Source organism: Miniopterus schreibersii, assembly GCF_964146895.1.
Source record: "Miniopterus schreibersii genome assembly, chromosome: 16".
Taxonomy (NCBI): Eukaryota; Metazoa; Chordata; class Mammalia; order Chiroptera; family Miniopteridae; genus Miniopterus; species Miniopterus schreibersii.
In genome coordinates, this window is record NC_138116.1 from 8366082 (window position 1) to 8383771 (window position 17690).

At 56.2% G+C, this 17690-nt stretch overlaps 1 protein-coding gene across 1 annotated transcript in view; it reads left to right on the forward strand.

Moving 5' to 3' along the window:
- CACNG4 (calcium voltage-gated channel auxiliary subunit gamma 4) overlaps positions 1-16728 on the forward strand; it is a 40433-nt gene extending 23705 nt beyond the window's left edge. The window contains exons 2-4 of the mRNA XM_081116023.1: positions 9156-9239; positions 12592-12732; positions 13933-16728. Of these exons, the coding sequence (XP_080972149.1) occupies positions 9156-9239; positions 12592-12732; positions 13933-14471 (764 nt within the window). The 3' untranslated portion in view covers positions 14472-16728. The remainder of the gene's footprint in view (positions 1-9155; positions 9240-12591; positions 12733-13932) is intronic.
- Positions 16729-17690: the final 962 nt, after the last annotated feature.

Here is a 17690-nt window from a genome sequence, read left to right on the forward strand (position 1 = left end):
CGGCCTCCTGAGAGCTCAGCTTTATTTAGATGGATTAGGGTGAGGGCCCACTCCTCCTCAGCCCCCTGGGAGGGAGTGGTGGGTAATTGATGAAGAAGCTGACACAGATTAAATGAGTGATGTCCAGACACTGATTGCTTCCTATTCAGGTGATGAACGCCGCTCCCCACCACCTGTTTCCAGCCAGCCTTTCTCCGGGCTCCCAGCGAGCAGAATCCTGCTGCACTCCAGGCCACTTCTCTCTGTCTGTCTCTCTCTCTGTCTGTCTCTCTCTCTCTCTCTCTCTCTGTGCGCGCCTTTCGCTTGCTTAATGGCGAGGAGCTAGAGTAAGGCTTCCCATTAACTTTTATTCTCCCCATAAACGGCCTGCTTGACTCACAATGACAGTTGTTCCGCTCTGTTCCCGGGGGTTCCTCCATCGTCATTTTGCTCACAGCCAGCCTGTCACCGCCGCGTCCCAGCCCACCAACGCCCCACTGGTGGGCCCTGCTGTGCCCATGGAGGGAGGAAAGCTGGCTTTTACATTTTATTTACTTTTTTCTTTTTCGTACAAGACAAACCCAAAAGCCTTAGCCTCAAACCCCCTGGAGGGAACTGAGGCTGAGTGAGCCGGGTCTGGGAGTCGAAGGGCCTGGAGACAGAGGGGCCACGGGGCACCTGCCCTGGAACCCTGAGCCGTTAACAGAGACTGAGGTGTGGCCTGGTCTCTGGGACAGACTGGGAAGGGCATGGGAGGACAAATCAGGGCTAGGGGCCACGTCCCCTGGGCCCTGAGTCTGGACACAGCCAGGAAGGCTACTTTGAAAGGGCTGTAGTCCTAAGCCAGGGCTGCTTTCCAGGGGGATGGCTGATTAGTCTGAGGATGGATAGAGGTGGGACACAGATCAGATCCTTGGCTTCCTCATCAGAAAAGTGGGTTCCTAGGAGCTCCTACTTCATAGGTTATCTTGAGGCTTCAATGAGAAAATGGGAAGAGCTTAGCACAGGGCTTTGCAGGGGTCAGTGTTCATTGGCAGCCAGCCCTTGTTCATCCATTGATCACGGGGCTGAGGGAAGGCGGGGTCACTTTGCTAGGCCTTCTAAGAGTCAGGGCAGCTTTGCTCATTTTGAAAGCTGCCATAGCGTGGGTATATGAGGAAAAGGAAGAGTCCATGTCAGTCCTGATAGGGGACAAGCCTGGCCTGCTCCCTTCTGATAGTAAGACCAGCTGCCTCTTTGTCACGAGAGCAGGACTGATGATAATCGTAACAGCTTACATGTTTTAAGCACTTGTGATGTCCCAGGCATGGTGACATTCAAAGACTGCATTGACTTGTTTAATCCCCTAGCCTTCCGAACATGTTCTCATTTCTGAGCCCCATTTCACAGATGGGAAAAATGAGGCACAGAGAGGTTCATTAGGACCCCAAATCATACAGCCAGGACTCAAACCCAGGCAAAATGATTCAGAACCTGCCACCTCTATGGTATCCGGCCACAGCATGATCAAGGTATCCCCTTGACTCATAGCTCCCGCATGGAGTACCGCGTTGAGAAGCATTTAGGCTGTGACTAGGGAAGAAAGTACTGTGATTGATTAGCGATGTCTGCCATGGACGTGGGGAGGGAGGAGGCAGCTCACTGCAGGCCAGTTAGGCTTCAGGAACCTCTATCAATACTCTGGGCAGGATCCCTCTTTACTATGGGACTGTCCTGTGCATTGTAGTATGTTTAGCGGCACCCTTGGCTCCAACCCACTAATCACCAGTAGCGCCACCACCCCTGGTCCTGACAATCAAAACTGTTTCCATACTTTGTCTCCTGGGAGGTAAAATTGCCCAGGTCGAGAACCCTTGCAGTAGGGGATGGGCAAAAGAGCACTGAACTTGGAGTCAAGAGACCAGGGTTCTAGGCTTGGCTCTGTCGCCATGGAAACGGCCCTTCTCCTCCGCAGGCAGCAGGTTCTTCACGTGCCAAGTAAAGCAGATGAAGAGGACGGTCCCCAGAGCCCCTTCTAGAAATCCGTGGTTGCACACCATGGTTCCCCTTCCCTCACCCATGCGCTCCAATTAAAACTCTCGGGCCGTTGGAGCTTAACTTCCCAGAGATCTGCGGGGACAAACCAACAGAAGAGCCTGGAATCTGCAGCGAGCTGTCGGACCCCTTGGAGCTTCATATTTGCTCCTCATTAAAGGAGAGAAAGAGACAAAGAAGAAAAACAACACCCTGATCTCGGTGCTGAGGTTTCATCCAAGGCGCAGTTATCAAGCAGATACAAATAGAAAGGCCACAGAGACAGTAACCGAGCACCCATGGCCCTGTGTTAGGAGAGGAAACTTGCTATTGGTTGGGGAACTCTCCCCGGCTCCGTTCAATTATGAATCTCGGCAGGAAGCCTGGAAAATCCCGGCTGCTCTGGAGCGAAGGGTTGGAGGCGGCGCGCGGTGGACGCCGTGGGTTCTTGAAGAACTTGCCAAGTGAAGTGAGATGAGGGACGGCAGGTGGTGAGAGCGGGGCCAGGGTCCCGCCTCCCGGCCAGGGCCAGGGTGGGTGGGTGGGGGCTGGGTGGGGAGGACCAGGGCCCCTGGGATCCCAGAGCCCTCTCTGAGGTCTTCACGGCAGGCCTCTCTTGAGATGGCAGCACTATGCTGGCGGAGATTTGGTTCCAGGGCTTGGTTCATGGGCCACCAGCAGGTCGGAAGACTTTCTTATTGGAATGGAGAAGTCGCCAGCCACTTCTGGGGACCGTCTCCATGCTGACTTGGTGCCAACGGTCTCATTTCCTTCTGCCTCCTGGAAAGTCTGTGAGATCTGTAGACACCCCGGCCCCGCTCTGTGCATCAGGAAGCCGAGACGCTGTGCGATTAGCCGGCCGGCCCAGCGCTTGTTTTCCCAGATGGCGGAGACCGCACAGGCCACACAAGTTCCACATGGCACACGGGACTGGCACTCAGCATTCCTATCCCCCAATACAACGTCCCTTCTCCCCCGTTGGTCCTGTATTTTCTCAGGAGCCGGTGCCCGTTTTTGTACCTTGTAAAAGTGTCACAGACCTTCCCCGAGGAAGGGAGTGTGACCGGGCTCTGGAGCCCATAAGAACTGGGTTGGAATCTCTTTTCCCTGAAGAAGGTGCAGCTGGTTGGGGGTTAGGGTTCTCCTGGTTACAGGCACAGAAACCAGCTTCTTCTGGCCTGATCCCCAGAGAGGACTTTATTGGGTGTGGAGGGTCCCAAAGAATTGAAGGAGTTTAATGGCCAAGACCGAGGGAGGGAGAACCAGGAGCTTCGTAGCCAGCATCACGGGTCACTGAGAACACCCCGTTGGTGGACTTGCCAACGCCCCTCAGTCCCTGGGCGGCCTCTGCTTCTCATCGAAACCCCTACTCCTGAGAGAGCATCTGATCGGTCAGGCTCAGGCCAGATGTGGGCTAGGATCCCTGGCTGGGGCAGGGCCACACTGTGTGAGGGACCCATACCCATTCCCACAGGTACACCTCAGAGGCACATCAGAGCCTCGGGATGGCCTAGCAGAGGACAGATGGCCCACCCTTTCTCTCCCTCTTTTATGCCCCCCGAGTCACTGCCAAACTGTCCACGCACAGCATTTAGAGGCCAGGACCTAAAGAGATGCCTCAGTTTGCCAGACGAGCTGATCTCCAGTTTCAGGTTTATAGAGACAGAGTTTAGGGACAGAAATGGAGTTGTCTCTGGAAATCCCACTGCCTGGGGAAAGGGCTTCAACCAGAACTGGTTCCTGACAGACCCCAGTCTCTTGGTGGACAATGAACCAGAGCCCAGACCCCCTGAAACAGTTGCCACTTCCCTTGTGCTGATGACAAGGGTGGCTTCTCCCCCAAATCCTCCACTGGCCTCCCTCTAGGTTGTTCCTACTGGATGGACCTAGTCGTCACCTAGACTGCTAGAGATAGGTGGCTTGGAGATGGAGCCCTCTGCCCGCCACCTGGTCACAGACTAGAACTGAAGGAGACTCGGGGTCCAAGTCACTATAGAATTCATTCTCTGTCCAGTCTGAAACTCTGCAGGTTAAGGCCCAAAGCTCCTCAAGATGGCTCTCTCCTTGTGAGTGACAGGGAGCAAGGGGGCGGCAGGCTGAGTCCGAGGTCCTACCAACCTCCGCGCCCCAGGCTCCTGGCAGCGGCCAGTACTGAGGCTGCCATGGCCCATCTGACAGCTGCAGGAAGCTGCCGACTGAGCCAGAGTTTAAATATGTCCCTCCTCACAAGGAGCTCCAATGTGAGGGGAGCAAATGAAGAGAGAGCTTGTTAATCCTGGGGGGGGGGGGGCAGCCCGCAATCTCCCAGGCAGCTGGGCTCCTCTGGGACTAAAATAAGATGCCCTAGGGGGCCCAGGGTGGGGCCCTCCAACCTAACAGGTTGAGTGACACCCTGCCAGGCGGTATAAAATCGTAGATGTGCATATTAGAGCTCCTGGCATCAGACACAAAGAGACTGTCCATCTTAAGAAAAGCTCACAGTGGCACCTCAAAGCCGATGGCATTAAATCCAGTCCTTTGCAGGGCAATCCAGGCCACCTCCCTGACTGCAGCCCCACCTATATTTTCCAGCCTCAACCTCCACCCCCACTCTCCATGCCTGCTATCTTCCAGAAGCTCGCTCCCAAGTGGGCTTTTCCCTGCGGGAACCACTCTACATCAAATACCACTTCCTCAGGTTCTGTGAGTCCAGCCCCTTCCCAGAGCTGCCCAGATGACCCATCCAGCATTTTGCCCTAATTCTTTGAAACTTTATGAACCCGCCATCTCCCCTTTAGCATTTGCCACTGGCTGTCTCATTCTAAGGTGATGTGTGCCCTCACCTCCCCAATGAGGCTATACATTCTTGCTGGCAGGACCCATGTCTTTGGACTCCCACAGCCTGGCATCAATAAATGATAGCTGAATTTAAAAAAGAATGGGCAGAGGGATAATTGGCTGAACCATGTTTATAACAAAATTCAAACAGGATCCTGTAAGGACAATGAGGCACGTCAATGACTCTGAGCAAGGAAAGAGCATGTGTGAATGCTTTCACCAACATGTGCCTCCTTAGGCCTCGCCTCAGCTCTGAAAGACAGTAAAATATTTCCTCGTTTTCCAGGTGGGGAGAAGCTTTCCTGACCTCGGCCCTGCAGCCGAGACCAGGCTTCTCAGTGACAGACGTGCTCTCCGAAGCTCTGGACCCCTCCTTCAGGCTTCTTTCCTCAGTCATAACTGAATGACTCTGTAAGCAGCAAACTCCAGAATGGCAGAGGCCGTGCCTGTCTTATTCTTTTCTTGTACTATTGATTATGGCTGTACATGAAATACACCAAAATGTATAATGTCTTAAACATAAAAGAAGGGGATTCCTTGTTCACGGAACAGTTCAAAGTGGCTGGTCCTCTTCATGGCAAGTTTCCTCCACAATGGGATTCAGAGACCCAGGTCCTTTCCATCTTGTGGCTCCACCATTCCCTGTGGCTGGTGGGAAGGGAGGGGGCAGTGGAGTTGGTGGGGGCATACCAATTTCTCCAGAGCCTTGTCCAGAAAGGGCACATATCACTTCTGCTCATACTCTGTTTACCTACTCGGTCACATAGCCACATTGAGCTGCAAAGGAAGCTGAGAAACACAGTGTGGCCATGTGTCCAGAAAGAGAGGACGTGAATTCTTAGTGAGCAGACACTCTGCTGTATCTGAGTCCCCAGCATCTAGCACGTAACAGATGCTCAATAAATGTAAGTTTGGTGAAGGGACTAAAGATCATAGTGGCTTAACAGGGTCTCACAGAGAGTCACTAACAAGCTGGGGAGCTAAGGCTCCCCCAGCAAAGTCCAGAAACTCTAGGCTTGGAAAGCCCATGCTGCCTCTCCAAGCCTAGAGTTTCTTTACCCAACAGCCTGCCTGGCTACAACTGGAGAGAGTCCAGCCCTAGGAGGACACCAGCGGGTGCCAATTGATAAATCACAGCTATTAGGAGTGTTCTTTGGAGATAGCATAGAAGTCAAGGAATTACTGGGGGGAGCTCTGTGGGTGAATTACAGGGAGCAAAGCAAAGAACTCGAGGGGTTGGAGAAGCGTGGAGTCTGGGTTTGTTGACGACATCTTGGAGCACTGGCCTGGACACCTGGCCGAACATCTGCTCCTAACCCTGTGTTATGGGCTGAATTGTATCCTTCAGATTCTTACATTGAACTCTTAACCCCATGTCTCACAATATGACCTTATTTGGAATATGAGTCTTTAAAGAGAGAACCAAGCTAAAATGAGGTCATTAGGGTAGAGCCAATCCAGTATGACTGTTGTCCTTATGAAAAAAGGCAACTTTGGAGGTGGGCACACACACAGAGGGGGAACACATGTGAAGATGAAAGCCGAAGTCAAGGTGATGCTTCCACAAGCCAAGGAATGCCAGCGATTCCCAGCAAACCCCTGAAAGCTGAGAGGAGGCCTGGGACGCATCCTTCCTCAGAGCCCTCGGAAGGAACCAGCTCTGCCCACACTTGATCTTGGACTTCTGGCAGGGCCCCTTTTGGCTAAGGACAAGTTGGCTGTGAGTATACAGCAAAAAGGGCCAGTAGAAGAGGGCGCCGGGTGGGGCTTCTCTACACCATACTTTCCCCAACACTATTTGTACTGAGCACATGCTACTACTGTGCCTGGTGCTAAAGCTACAAGTCTGAGTTAGGCATCGCTCTCAGCTCCCATTCTGGGGGTACTGTTAAGACAGGAAGATAAAATAAGTGCCAGTCTCCTTTCAGGTAGTGTTGCGGACAGTGGGGCAGGGGAAGGGATCAGAGGTGTTCTAGGTCCTGGGCTCCTGTCCTGCACTTGTGGCTGAGCTCAAAGCCGAGGTCAGGGGCTCAGGTGTAAGGCCCACATCTGGGAACAGATGGCCCTGCGGGGGCTTCTCAGACACATGATTTCAGAATAGCCCCATCATTCCCAGTAGCGTGTTGGGGAAGAAGCCCCACTCGGTGCCCTCTTCTACTGGCCCCTTTTGCTGTGTAGTCACAGCCATCCTGTCTGTGAGCAGAAAGGGGCCTTGCCACGCCACGCTCCTCCTCCCCCATCCAACAGCCCCACCCATCCAGAGCTGCCTCTACGGAGGCCTGGAGGTGCCACTGGAAATGTTTTCTTGAACCCAGCACTCTGGGCTACTCTGTGGTGTCCCTTCCTGATCTGTCTTGGGGAGAAAGGCCAGAGGCCCAGGTGGCATTAGAACCCCTTCCTGCCTTCAGAGAGAATTCTCGGAAAGGGTGGCGCTGGAAGAACACTGCATGGGACCGCAAGGAGCTGGATTCCAGGGGCCACTGCTCTGCCACCTGCACTCCAGGCATCCCCTGAGCCTCTTCTTTAAAATGGGGCAAAGAGGACTTTCCTTTGCAGCGTAAGGGGAAAGCCCGATCGTCCAGAGCGGGGCCTCTGCCGTGGGACTGTGAAAGCAGGTCCTTCAACGTCTCTAAGCCTCTTCATCTTCAGAGGAGCCTCGTTGCAAAGCTGAAATGGGCCGATGCATCGAACGTGCTCAGCTCATGAGCAGGGCTTGCTTGCAGGCAGTGTATGTTGGGGGGCCCTCTTAGGGAGCAAGCTTGGGGGAGGGCTGGGGGGTGAAACTGAGAGGGAGGGAGCGCCAGTACAGGGGCAACCCTGAGTTGATCTTCCCTTGGCTGCGTCCTACTGGAACCTGCCTCCCAGAAGCAGATAGGGTGCATCTAAGCGTGGAGGATGGGAACATCTACCACCGGCTCCCCTCCTCCCGCTCAAAGGTTACCCCGGGGGTCCTCATCCCTTGAGCTTCCAGCTTCCGTGGGTGCTGGAGCCAGGCAGCTCCCCCAGGGCTATCCACCCAGTGCCCTGGGCAAAAAGCAAGAAATCGCTGGTGCAGCTGAAGCGAGGCATTGGCTGGTGCCACGTGTATGGAGCTGGTTGCTGCATCAATGAATGGCTGGAGAGAAAGATGGGCAGAGAAACACCCAAATTCTTGGGACAGCTCGGGAAGCAGCCAGGAAGCCAGCTAATTGGTAAACGACAGGAGAGCACGTGCCCTGAGCTCATCAGTGGCTACTCCCGATTAGAGGTGCCAAGAGGTGGACGCCGGTGTGACGCAGGCCCTGCTTCCCACACTGTGTGAGGTCAGACTGGGCCGCCGGAGGCCAGCAGGACGCTTGGCAGCAGCTGCAGAACAAGAGCTGGGCCCAGCTGGAAACAGTCCCAGCCTGGCTGTGCGGGGCCAAGGAGATGAGCTCCTTGCAGGAGCAGGGAGGCTGACCTGGGTGTGAGGGGTCAGGTGGCAGGGCAGGACCTGACACCCTGTGTGCCCCCCTCTCCACCCCTGTCCAGTTCTGTCCTGGGCATTCCCACACTATTGGGGAGCAGGGGCTGGGAGAGCTGGATGGAAGATTCTGGAAGGGAGGACTGACCTGCCCTCTGGCAGTTACTGCACTACCCAGGGGGTCCTGCCTCCCCCCCTGGGAGGGTACTTCTCACAGTGGGGAGGGGAAACCAGGCGAGAGATGCCTTGGGCTTTCTGGAAGTTTCTCCTGCTCTATGTTCTCTCCCATCACACTGAATGAGGGTTTGGAATCGCCTTGCCACCTGTGTGCAGATCTGGCATGTACCTGGGGAGGGACTCACCATAACTGTTTGAGAGAGGGGGAAAGACACAGACAGACCAACACCGGGAGGGCAGATTTCATCCTGATTTACTTGACCCACTCATACCCTCCCCCATCAGCCCCTGCCCCTCCCCCTACACAGGCCCTTCAAAGCTCCAGCCTCACTGGGCGTCCCTCCTCTCCCCAAACTCACCAAGCTCTGACCTGAACCCTGTCTTTTCACGGCTTCCTTCCCTGCCAAGACGGCGCCTCCACCCAGTTCCCAGTGGCAAATTCTTTGCCATTTCTTAAGACGTCACTCTGCAGTCTCCTTGGGTAGGGGGACTGCACTTCCAGCTTGCCGGAGACAGCTCTGCTTGAGGTCTCGTCTCAGAATAGTTATTGATGGTGTGTCCTTTCACTGTAAATGACATGGTCGCCTTCGGGGCACTTTCCTGCTGGGGACGCCTAGCCTATCTTCTCTCCATGTCCAGGGCCTGCACAGGGCCCGGCAGCCACGCAGTCACCGGGTCCAGAATGAATGGGCCAGTTACAATGTCCTTGTTCTCTCTTTTCCTCCAGGGATCTATAAAGGGCACTGCTTCCGGATCAATCACTTCCCAGAGGACAACGACTATGACCACGACAGCTCGGAGTATCTCCTTCGTGAGTGTCAAGACTCCCTTGCCTCCTTTGTGTGCGGAGGGGAAGCCGGGTGGCAGGTGGGCGGCTGGAGGGAAGATGGGTTCTGGGGGAGAGTGGGGGGGGGGGTGCCTGTCTCTGGATGCTCTTGTCACTCCCTTTCTGACTCAGAGGATGGTGTTTTGTTCAACGTTGCCATAAAGCGCTCGGTATCCCAATGGAGATACTTGGATGATAGGCCCATGCCTGGGAAGACTGAGGCCTGGGGAGAGTAGATGGGGGTGTGGGTGTCCTCACGCCCCAGGGCTGCTGGGTGTGGCTAGCTTCAGAGTGGCTGGCTGCTGCAGCTGGGCCTGGGTCCAGGAGGTTAAAGACATAGGCTTGCCCAGGCCAAGCATCCCTGGGGGACTGTGACACCTCGAGCGCATTCCCCTGCCAGCACCGGACCTGCCCACCCCTCTCCACACATAACCAGCATTCTACTCTCGAAAAATCAAATTAGGGTGCACACTGAGACAGCCTACTGGGAGGCCCTGCAGCCCGGGGGAGAAGGCAAGGGAGGGGCAAGAAGAGCCTCTCACCTGTGGACCTTGGGTGTTTTCAGCACCGATGGGTGGAGCCACCAGGTCTGCCCCTGAGCTGCCCCTGAGCCCCACCCTCCCATGTCCTGTGGCTGGGCTGGCCCCAGAATGGAGCAAGTCACAGCACATACTGAACCCAAAGAACCAACCCAGCTCCACACCCTAAATCCAGGTCTCATCCCGGGCCTCCCTGGGAGGAAGGAGGGAGCCGCAGCCAGGGAAGGAGCCTGGAAATGGAAAAGGCAGCCCCCCTTCCAAGTCATTTTCCCCCTACCCATCAGCCTAGACACAGCGGAGCTGCTCACAGCAGCTCCCCCAGGGGCTCGGGCCTGGCTTCGTTTATGGAGGGAGAATCAATACCGGCGTCCTCAGAGGAGGCACAATTCACTCCGCACCTGCCTGTGGATCGTTTTTGTGTTATTTTCTAAGAGAAAGGATTTGGGTTCTGAGTCATCTGGTGAAATAGAACAGCGTGTGGTTCCCATGGAGCCTGGGGCCGTGTCAGGCTGCTCTAGCTGGGCCCAGAACCTGAAATAATTTGGCAAGATCCCCTCCCATCCCTTCCCTCATACCTCTCTTCCCGCCTGTGCTCTCTTTCTGCTTTCTGGGGACCAACGCTGGACCAAGCCTGAGTGCTCGAGTCAGAGCTGCTGGGTGTGCCTCAGGGTGGATGGGAAGGAAGTGCCCTAGGGCTTGATCTGGCCACGGGACATAGGCTGGACATCAGCCCCACTTGTCCCCCAGCTCTGTGCAAACCCAGCCTGCACCACTGTCCACGGTGCCCCCGGCCAGCGTGTGCACATCCAGAGCTCCAGAGCGAGGCTATGTGGCAAAGGACAGGTGCTCACATGACTTACCTGGGCAGGATGGGTGGCTCTGAGCCAGGCCCGACCTCAGCAACCTCCGAGGCATCTGGCTCCCTTCTCTACCATCTCCCTGAGCCGTCTGCAGGATGAGGGCGTCCAGGGAGCCTCGAGGCTGGCTCTCCTGCCCTCACAGCTCACAGGCCCGTTTCCGAAGCCCACAGGAAACCTCCTCCCAGAGCCTGTGGCTGCAAGAAAGCAGAGAGAGGAAGAGGGGTGGCGGAGAGAAGAGCTTCATTTACTGCCTGGAACAAACCCTCTCTGTGAAGCAGGACACACACTGGGGGCTTACAGAAGGGGAGACAAATGCTGTCTTCAGAGGCCGAAACTCTGAAAACTGGCTCAGCTGGCTCAGGAGGTTGGTGCCTGCCAGCACTCCCCGACTCAGTCCCCTGCCTGGGCCACTGAGGGTCCACGAAGTGAGATTTCTACTGGGCTGGGAGACATGCAGGGTCATTGGGAAGGCCGAGCTCAGGGCTCCTCTTCATGTTCCCCTTTCCTTCCTCCTGCCCTTCCTCCTAGCCAGATGCTAAGGAAGGGGGACCCCCATCCCCAAGCCCCTACCAAGTGCTTTATGAACTTATTCCATCAAATTCTCACAACAACCCTCACAGGCAGGATAGGCTGTCCTTTTTCTAGAGCTACCGTAATAAATTACTACAAACTGGGTGGCTTCAAACAACAGGAATTCACCCTCTCACAGCATGAAGGCCAGGAACCTTCGGTCAGGGCCCGCTCCCTCTAGGGCTCCAGGGGAGACTCTTCCCTCGCTTCTTCCCAGCTTCCAGTGGCTCCCAGCCCTCCTTTACTTGAGGCTGCAGCCCTCCTTTCTCTGCCTCCCCACGGCTTCTCCCCTGTGTGTCTTCTCTTCCTACAAGGGCATTTGTCATTGGATTTAGGGCCTACCCTAATCTAGGATGGTGTCATCTCAAGATCCTTAATATAATCACAGCTACAAAGACCTTTTTTTCCAAATAGGCTCACATTCACAGATACTGAAGGTTAAGACTTAGACGTGTTAGGATTTTACCACAATTCAACCCCTTATAGGTAGGTATTACTACTCTCCCAGGTAATAAAAGAGGGGATAGTGGCAGAGCAAGCATGTAAATCTATCTTTGTTGGACACCATGGTCTGCGTGTGTCCCTCTGTCCAGCCATCTCCTTCTCTGTGACCTCGGGAGGTCCTGAGCTTCCATGTCCTTGTCTGTTACTGGGGGTGGTAACAACGAGATGACAATAGAAATAAAGGCTGTCACTTAGGAAGTTCGTGCTATGGCCAGGCCCTGTGCTAAGCCCAAAACCAATCATAGGATGTAGGTACTGTTGTGAACTGCATTCCACAAATGGGGAAACTTGGTTTTAGAGAGGTGACATGACTTGACCAAGGTCACACGGCCAGCAGCTGGCATGTCACAGAGCAGCACCAGCACCCCGACCTACCCAGTGCCAAAGCCCGTGTCCTCAGCCACCAATGGGAGCTGCCTCATGAGGTTGCCACTTCCCGGCCATCCGGAGGCTTCATGTCCATGAAAGGGCTCAGTGTGCTGTGAGGCGTCCTCAAATGGAGTCAGCCCGTGTTTTCATGGCTGTCATGGTGGCCTCCCTGGTGCCACTGAGGGGCTCTTCTCCCTTCTGGTGGCAGAAGTGTGACTCACACCCAGGGAGAGCCTAAGCAAGACTCAGGTGGAGGTGACTTTGGCCCACTGGGTGTAACCAGCAAGACAGGACCGTCACTTAAGCCCAGCCCAGCTGCCCCCATCCCATCCAGCTCCCAACGCACAGCACCGCTGTCTCCAGGACCCAGTGGGAATGTGCCAAGTCAGGGGGCTGGGCCTTGGTCTTCGGGGCCCCTGGCCGGTACTGTGGCCATGCCCGAGAGCTGGTGGCCGGTCTCACTGCCCTCTCTGCTCTGTGTCCTGCCCGGCCCAGGCATCGTGCGCGCCTCCAGCGTCTTCCCCATCCTCAGCACCATCCTGCTGCTGCTCGGCGGGCTCTGCATCGGCGCCGGGAGGTTCTACAGCCGCAAGAACAACATCGTCCTCAGTGCCGGCATCCTCTTCGTGGCTGCAGGTGAGCTGCCCACTCTGGTCCCCACTGCACAGAGTGCACACCCTGGGGCCAGGGGCAGACCGCACAGTCTCTGTGCGTGATTAACCTCAGAAGCCCGGGGGGGGGGGGGGGGGAGAACTGGGGCAGGGTGTTGGGAGCAAACTGCCACATGGGTATGGGGTCTCCTGTCGGGGTGATAAATGTTCTGAAACTAGACAGAGGCTATGGTTGCACAACATTGTGAATGTCCTAAATGCCAATGGATTGTGTACTTTAAAGGGTTAATTTTATGTCATGTGAACTTAACCTCAATAAAAATAAGTCCAGGTGTGAAAATGCCACAAAAGGGCAGTACTGGTGCCTCACAAGCTTGTAACAGGGGTGCCTGGCTAAGTTGGGGGGTCAGAGGGGTACCCAGAGGGACTCACAGACAGCAAGACCGGCAGGTAAAGACGAGGTGAGGGGGCTCAGGGCTGGCCAGGGCGCAGAAGAGACAGAGAAGCTTGATGGGTGAGCAAGGGGGCTGGGGGGAGCAGGGCAGACCCCCTGCCCATCCCATCCCAACTGCCCAACTCTCCTGACTGAGAGATGGACAGCAACACCTCAGAGCCGCCCCACTATGACCCAGTGAAAACCCAGAGCTGTGGTGACCCTGATATACCACCTGCCTCAGGTTTCTCTGAGCCCCGGTTGAGACAGTTCAGTGCCCGCCTCCCGCGGCAGATGGGGAAGAGATCCTGGCCCGAGGTGGTCTCACAGCTGGTTAGTGGACGGTCGGCGCACAGTGGGGTTTCTGGCCTGAGTCTCTGGGGGCATGTGGAGGGGGCACCTGCCAGGGCAGGGCTCAGCCGATGGCATCCTCGAGGCCCCAGTGACACCGGTGGAGTTGTGATAACGGTGCAACAGGGTCCCTTGTCAGGAGAAACAGGAGCCACCTAACGTCTTAGCCTCATCCCAGGAAATGTGAGGAAGACAGTAAGAGCGGCCACCTGCAGGAGGGGAACGGGCCGCTCAGAGCCTGTGCCTTAGCCTGCACCTCATCTGAGCTTAGTACTTCGTTCACCTGTTCAAAATCAGTTACTTACAAGTTAGCAACCGGAATAAAGCAACACCCGTCAAAGCAGCGAGTGGCCGCCAGCCCCTCCTCCCCGGCCTGTCCCCTGTCCCCGCGGATCTAACCTCTGCCCTCCCCTCCCGCCCCCTCTCCTCCTTGCCTTTCAGGCCTCAGTAACATCATAGGCATCATCGTCTACATTTCCAGCAACACGGGCGACCCAAGCGACAAGCGCGACGAAGACAAGAAAAACCATTACAACTACGGCTGGTCTTTTTACTTTGGAGCCCTGTCCTTCATTGTGGCCGAGACCGTGGGCGTCCTGGCCGTGAACATTTACATTGAGAAAAATAAAGAGTTGCGATTTAAGACCAAACGGGAGTTCCTCAAGGCCCCGTCCTCCTCGCCCTACGCCAGGATGCCCAGCTACAGGTACCGGCGACGGCGCTCCCGGTCCAGCTCCAGGTCCACGGAGGCCTCGCCCTCCAGGGACACGTCGCCGGTGGGCCTGAAGATCGCGGGGGCCATCCCCATGGGCGAGCTGTCCATGTACACGCTGTCCCGGGAGCCCCTCAAGGTGACCACGGCTGCCACCTACAGCCCGGGCCAGGAGGCCAGCTTCCTGCAGGTGCACGACTTCTTCCAGCAGGACCTGAAGGAAGGCTTGCATGTGAGCATGCTGAACCGGCGGACCACCCCCGTGTGAGCGCCCCTTCCTCCCGCCGGCCTCGCCCCGGAGCGGCTGCTTGGATCCCCCATGAGGGCTTCCGGCCCTTAAGACGGACCCGCGTGGACTGAAGCCAAACCCAACCCTCCCTGGTCTCCAGATGCGTCACGGGCTGGCTTGGAGCAGAGCTGGGAGGCTGGAGTCAGGAGCAGAGGGATGACTTTACCCCCCACAAGGGTGTGTTGATGCCCCGGAACCTCCCAGGAGCCCCAGACGCCATCCTGAGGCTGCCCAGCCTTCACCAACCTGACAAAACAAAATTGAGCCATTTTCCCCTCTTGGAAACAAAGATTTCCAGAAGAACGCGCTTTCGGGGCCTTCCCTCCCTGCCTTGGGCGCGGGGCCACCGAGCGTTCGCTGGCCGGGCACATGGGGGCCTTAGGACACTGGTCAGCTGCTTTTTAACCCGAGGTTCCTGTGCCTGGGAGCCAGACACGTGGAAGCTTGCCCCTTCCTTCCCACCCATCTGTCTGTCTGTCTGTCTCTCTCTCTGGCAGTGGCCTGTTGTTGAAATAACCATGATCTTTGAGGAGAAAGGCCTGCGGCCAACTGGTGCTCTGGCCTCTGTGCTGTCCTGGGGCCGGTGCCTCTCGACCTGGGGAGACTGAGGCTTGTGGAGGAATCCACGGGAGAAGCGGGGAGGCCTTCGCTGGCCTGGCGTGAGCTAAATGCCGGAGTCTGTTGCTGGCTTTCCTCTCTGCTTCTGGAAGTTTCTGCCTCCCACAGAAAAGGCAGAACACACTGACTGTACCTGAGAGTCCGAAAGGTTCCAGGGTCACAGGAAAGGTGGCCCTGTGGCTCTTGCTGTGTCTGAGGGGCAGCTCTGTCCCTCCTGGGGAGAGGACAGGGCAGACATACCACACACATTCATGTTTGGCAAGAGGAGCCTGAACCGGGCAAGAAAGGGAAGCCCAAGGGTGAACAGTGACCAAAACACAGAAAATACATGTCCATTTCCTCAGTGGTTATTAATCACGATTTATTGCAAGTAAACACCAGGAGAGCAAGATCCGTTCATTCCCTCCTCTTACAAAGTAGCAGGACGCCTCCCCCTACTGCCATTCTTGTAATTTATTCTGCCGCCACCTGCAAGGGCTCAGCGAGGAAGAGGGTGAGGCCCGGGCTGTGCTTTCCTTCCCCGCCCCACGGACGGCTGCGCGCTTTGGCCCGAGGAGGCAGGCTCCCTGTTTGTCGTTTTTCCACCTCCCCCCCCCCCGCCCCCGAGGCCAGCAGAGACACAGCAGCATGTCGGGGTGCAGGAGAACACTCTGTGGAACAGGAGCCTACCCTCTTTTATATAAAACACGTGCTTTCTAAAAACATGTCCTTTCTTACTTCCTGAGACTCGGGAAGCCAACCTGGAGCTGTCAGCTGTGAGCCCGGGAGCTGCTGGACTTGGAAGGGACGAGCCAATTCTTACCTCAGCCCCCTGCTCACGGAGCCCCTGCGTGGACCCGGCCCCTGGGAGTTCAGGTCCGGGCCCAGGTCATTAGCATCCTCCCCTCGCCCCCAGAGAGGAGATGTCCACGTGCCCGCCTCCCACCTTCAGTGGACGGCGCCGCGTGCTGGCGAGCTGGGTGCCAGGCCAAGGCCGGGCGAATGCTTGGGTGTCCGAGGGCGTGCCCCCCCCCACTGAGGGCCAACCCCAGCTTTCCCTCCTGTCCCTGGCCACCCTCATCCCCTCCACGCCATGACACCATCTTTCCAGGCTAGAGGACAGAGGTGAAATCTGGGGGCCCGTCACCCAGCAAGGCCCCAAGATTCTTCTCGGTCACTTCCAAATGCCAGGCAGCCTTGCTGTTCCTTCACATAAGTCCCCCACCCCCTGGTTCCCCGGAAGTTTCTGTCATTCCATGGAGAAAGCTGTGTTCCAACGAAGCCTACCTCTCGCCCAGCCCCAGGCAGAGAACACGGAGCCCACGCTAGGGACCGAGAAAGTAGAAGTGACAGAGCAGGGAGCAGAACAGCCTCAGACCCCTGGTCTTCACAGCCTTTCCCCACACACCCCTGCCCCCTCTCCGAGACGGACCCTCGGCTCTGGCCCAGGGAGGGGGGCGAAAGAGCTGGCCCCCCACCCCCTGTCATCCTGAGACCTTGGCCTGGGCCGCCTCCGCACCACCCTCTCCAGCCAGCCCGTGTGTTTCGCCAATTAAGCACCTGTGAATCCGTACCTACTACTGGTTTGGGGTTGTCAGTTCTGTCTTTTTTTTTTTTTTAATTAAATAAAAAGATTTTTAAAATGTTCTCTTCCTGATGTGGGGGGAGGGGTAGAGCTCCCCTCAAGCCTTGGTGGGCACTTAGGGTCAACAGTGTCCCTGAGTCGGGGGGATGGTGTGGACCCCCCGAAGATGGGGGAGGGTAGATTTGGTGCTGGTCAAGGCCAGTTTCTCTGGCTCTTGTCTGGGTCACTGACCCCCCTCCCTGGCACCATCAGCTGGTTTTTGACTTCTGGGTGGTGCCGTCGAGGGGCTTTTCACAGATGGGCTAGAAGATGACGGGTGTCATTTGGGCGTCTGGGCAGCTGATCAAGCCAGGTCTCAGAACCCGCAGGGTGGAGGCCGGCCAGATAGAGCCCTGAGCTGCTTCAGAGGGGGTGGCTCCTAAGACCACTTACCAGCCCCTTTCCCATCCAAGTTCTGAACTGATTAAGAAATAGAAGAGCTTGAATGCCAAATTGAGTTTTGTTACCCATAAAGCTGGACAGGAGAATGTGGCCCCAACCAAAGGCCAAAAGGGACAGAGCCACCCAATCCTAGGCCACCAGGAGGAGTGAGGTAAGGGACAGAGAGAGGGATCAGAGGGACCCCTCTGATCAGGGTGATTTCGACACACTGCAAAGGACAACCCCGCCCCCACTGCCGAAGAATGATCTGATCCAAAATGTCAGGCTGACAAACCATGCACTAGCCTGATTTTACAGTGAGGGAAACTGAGGCACAGAAGGGTGAGGTCACTTGTGCAAGATCACACAGCGGCTTTTTGGTATTTGCATCCAGGCTGTGGACAATACTAAGAAAGCTCATTTATTTATTTGTAGTATTTCCTTTCCAACTTCTGCCTCTTTTGAGCCAACAGTTTTGGAAACAGGAGTTGGGGGTTGAAGAAGGAAATGGGAAAATGGCCACCTGTCCTGGGTTAGGGTCGGGGGTGACTTTGCCCCTGGGTTTGGGAGCAAAATGAGGCTGGAATTCAAACAGG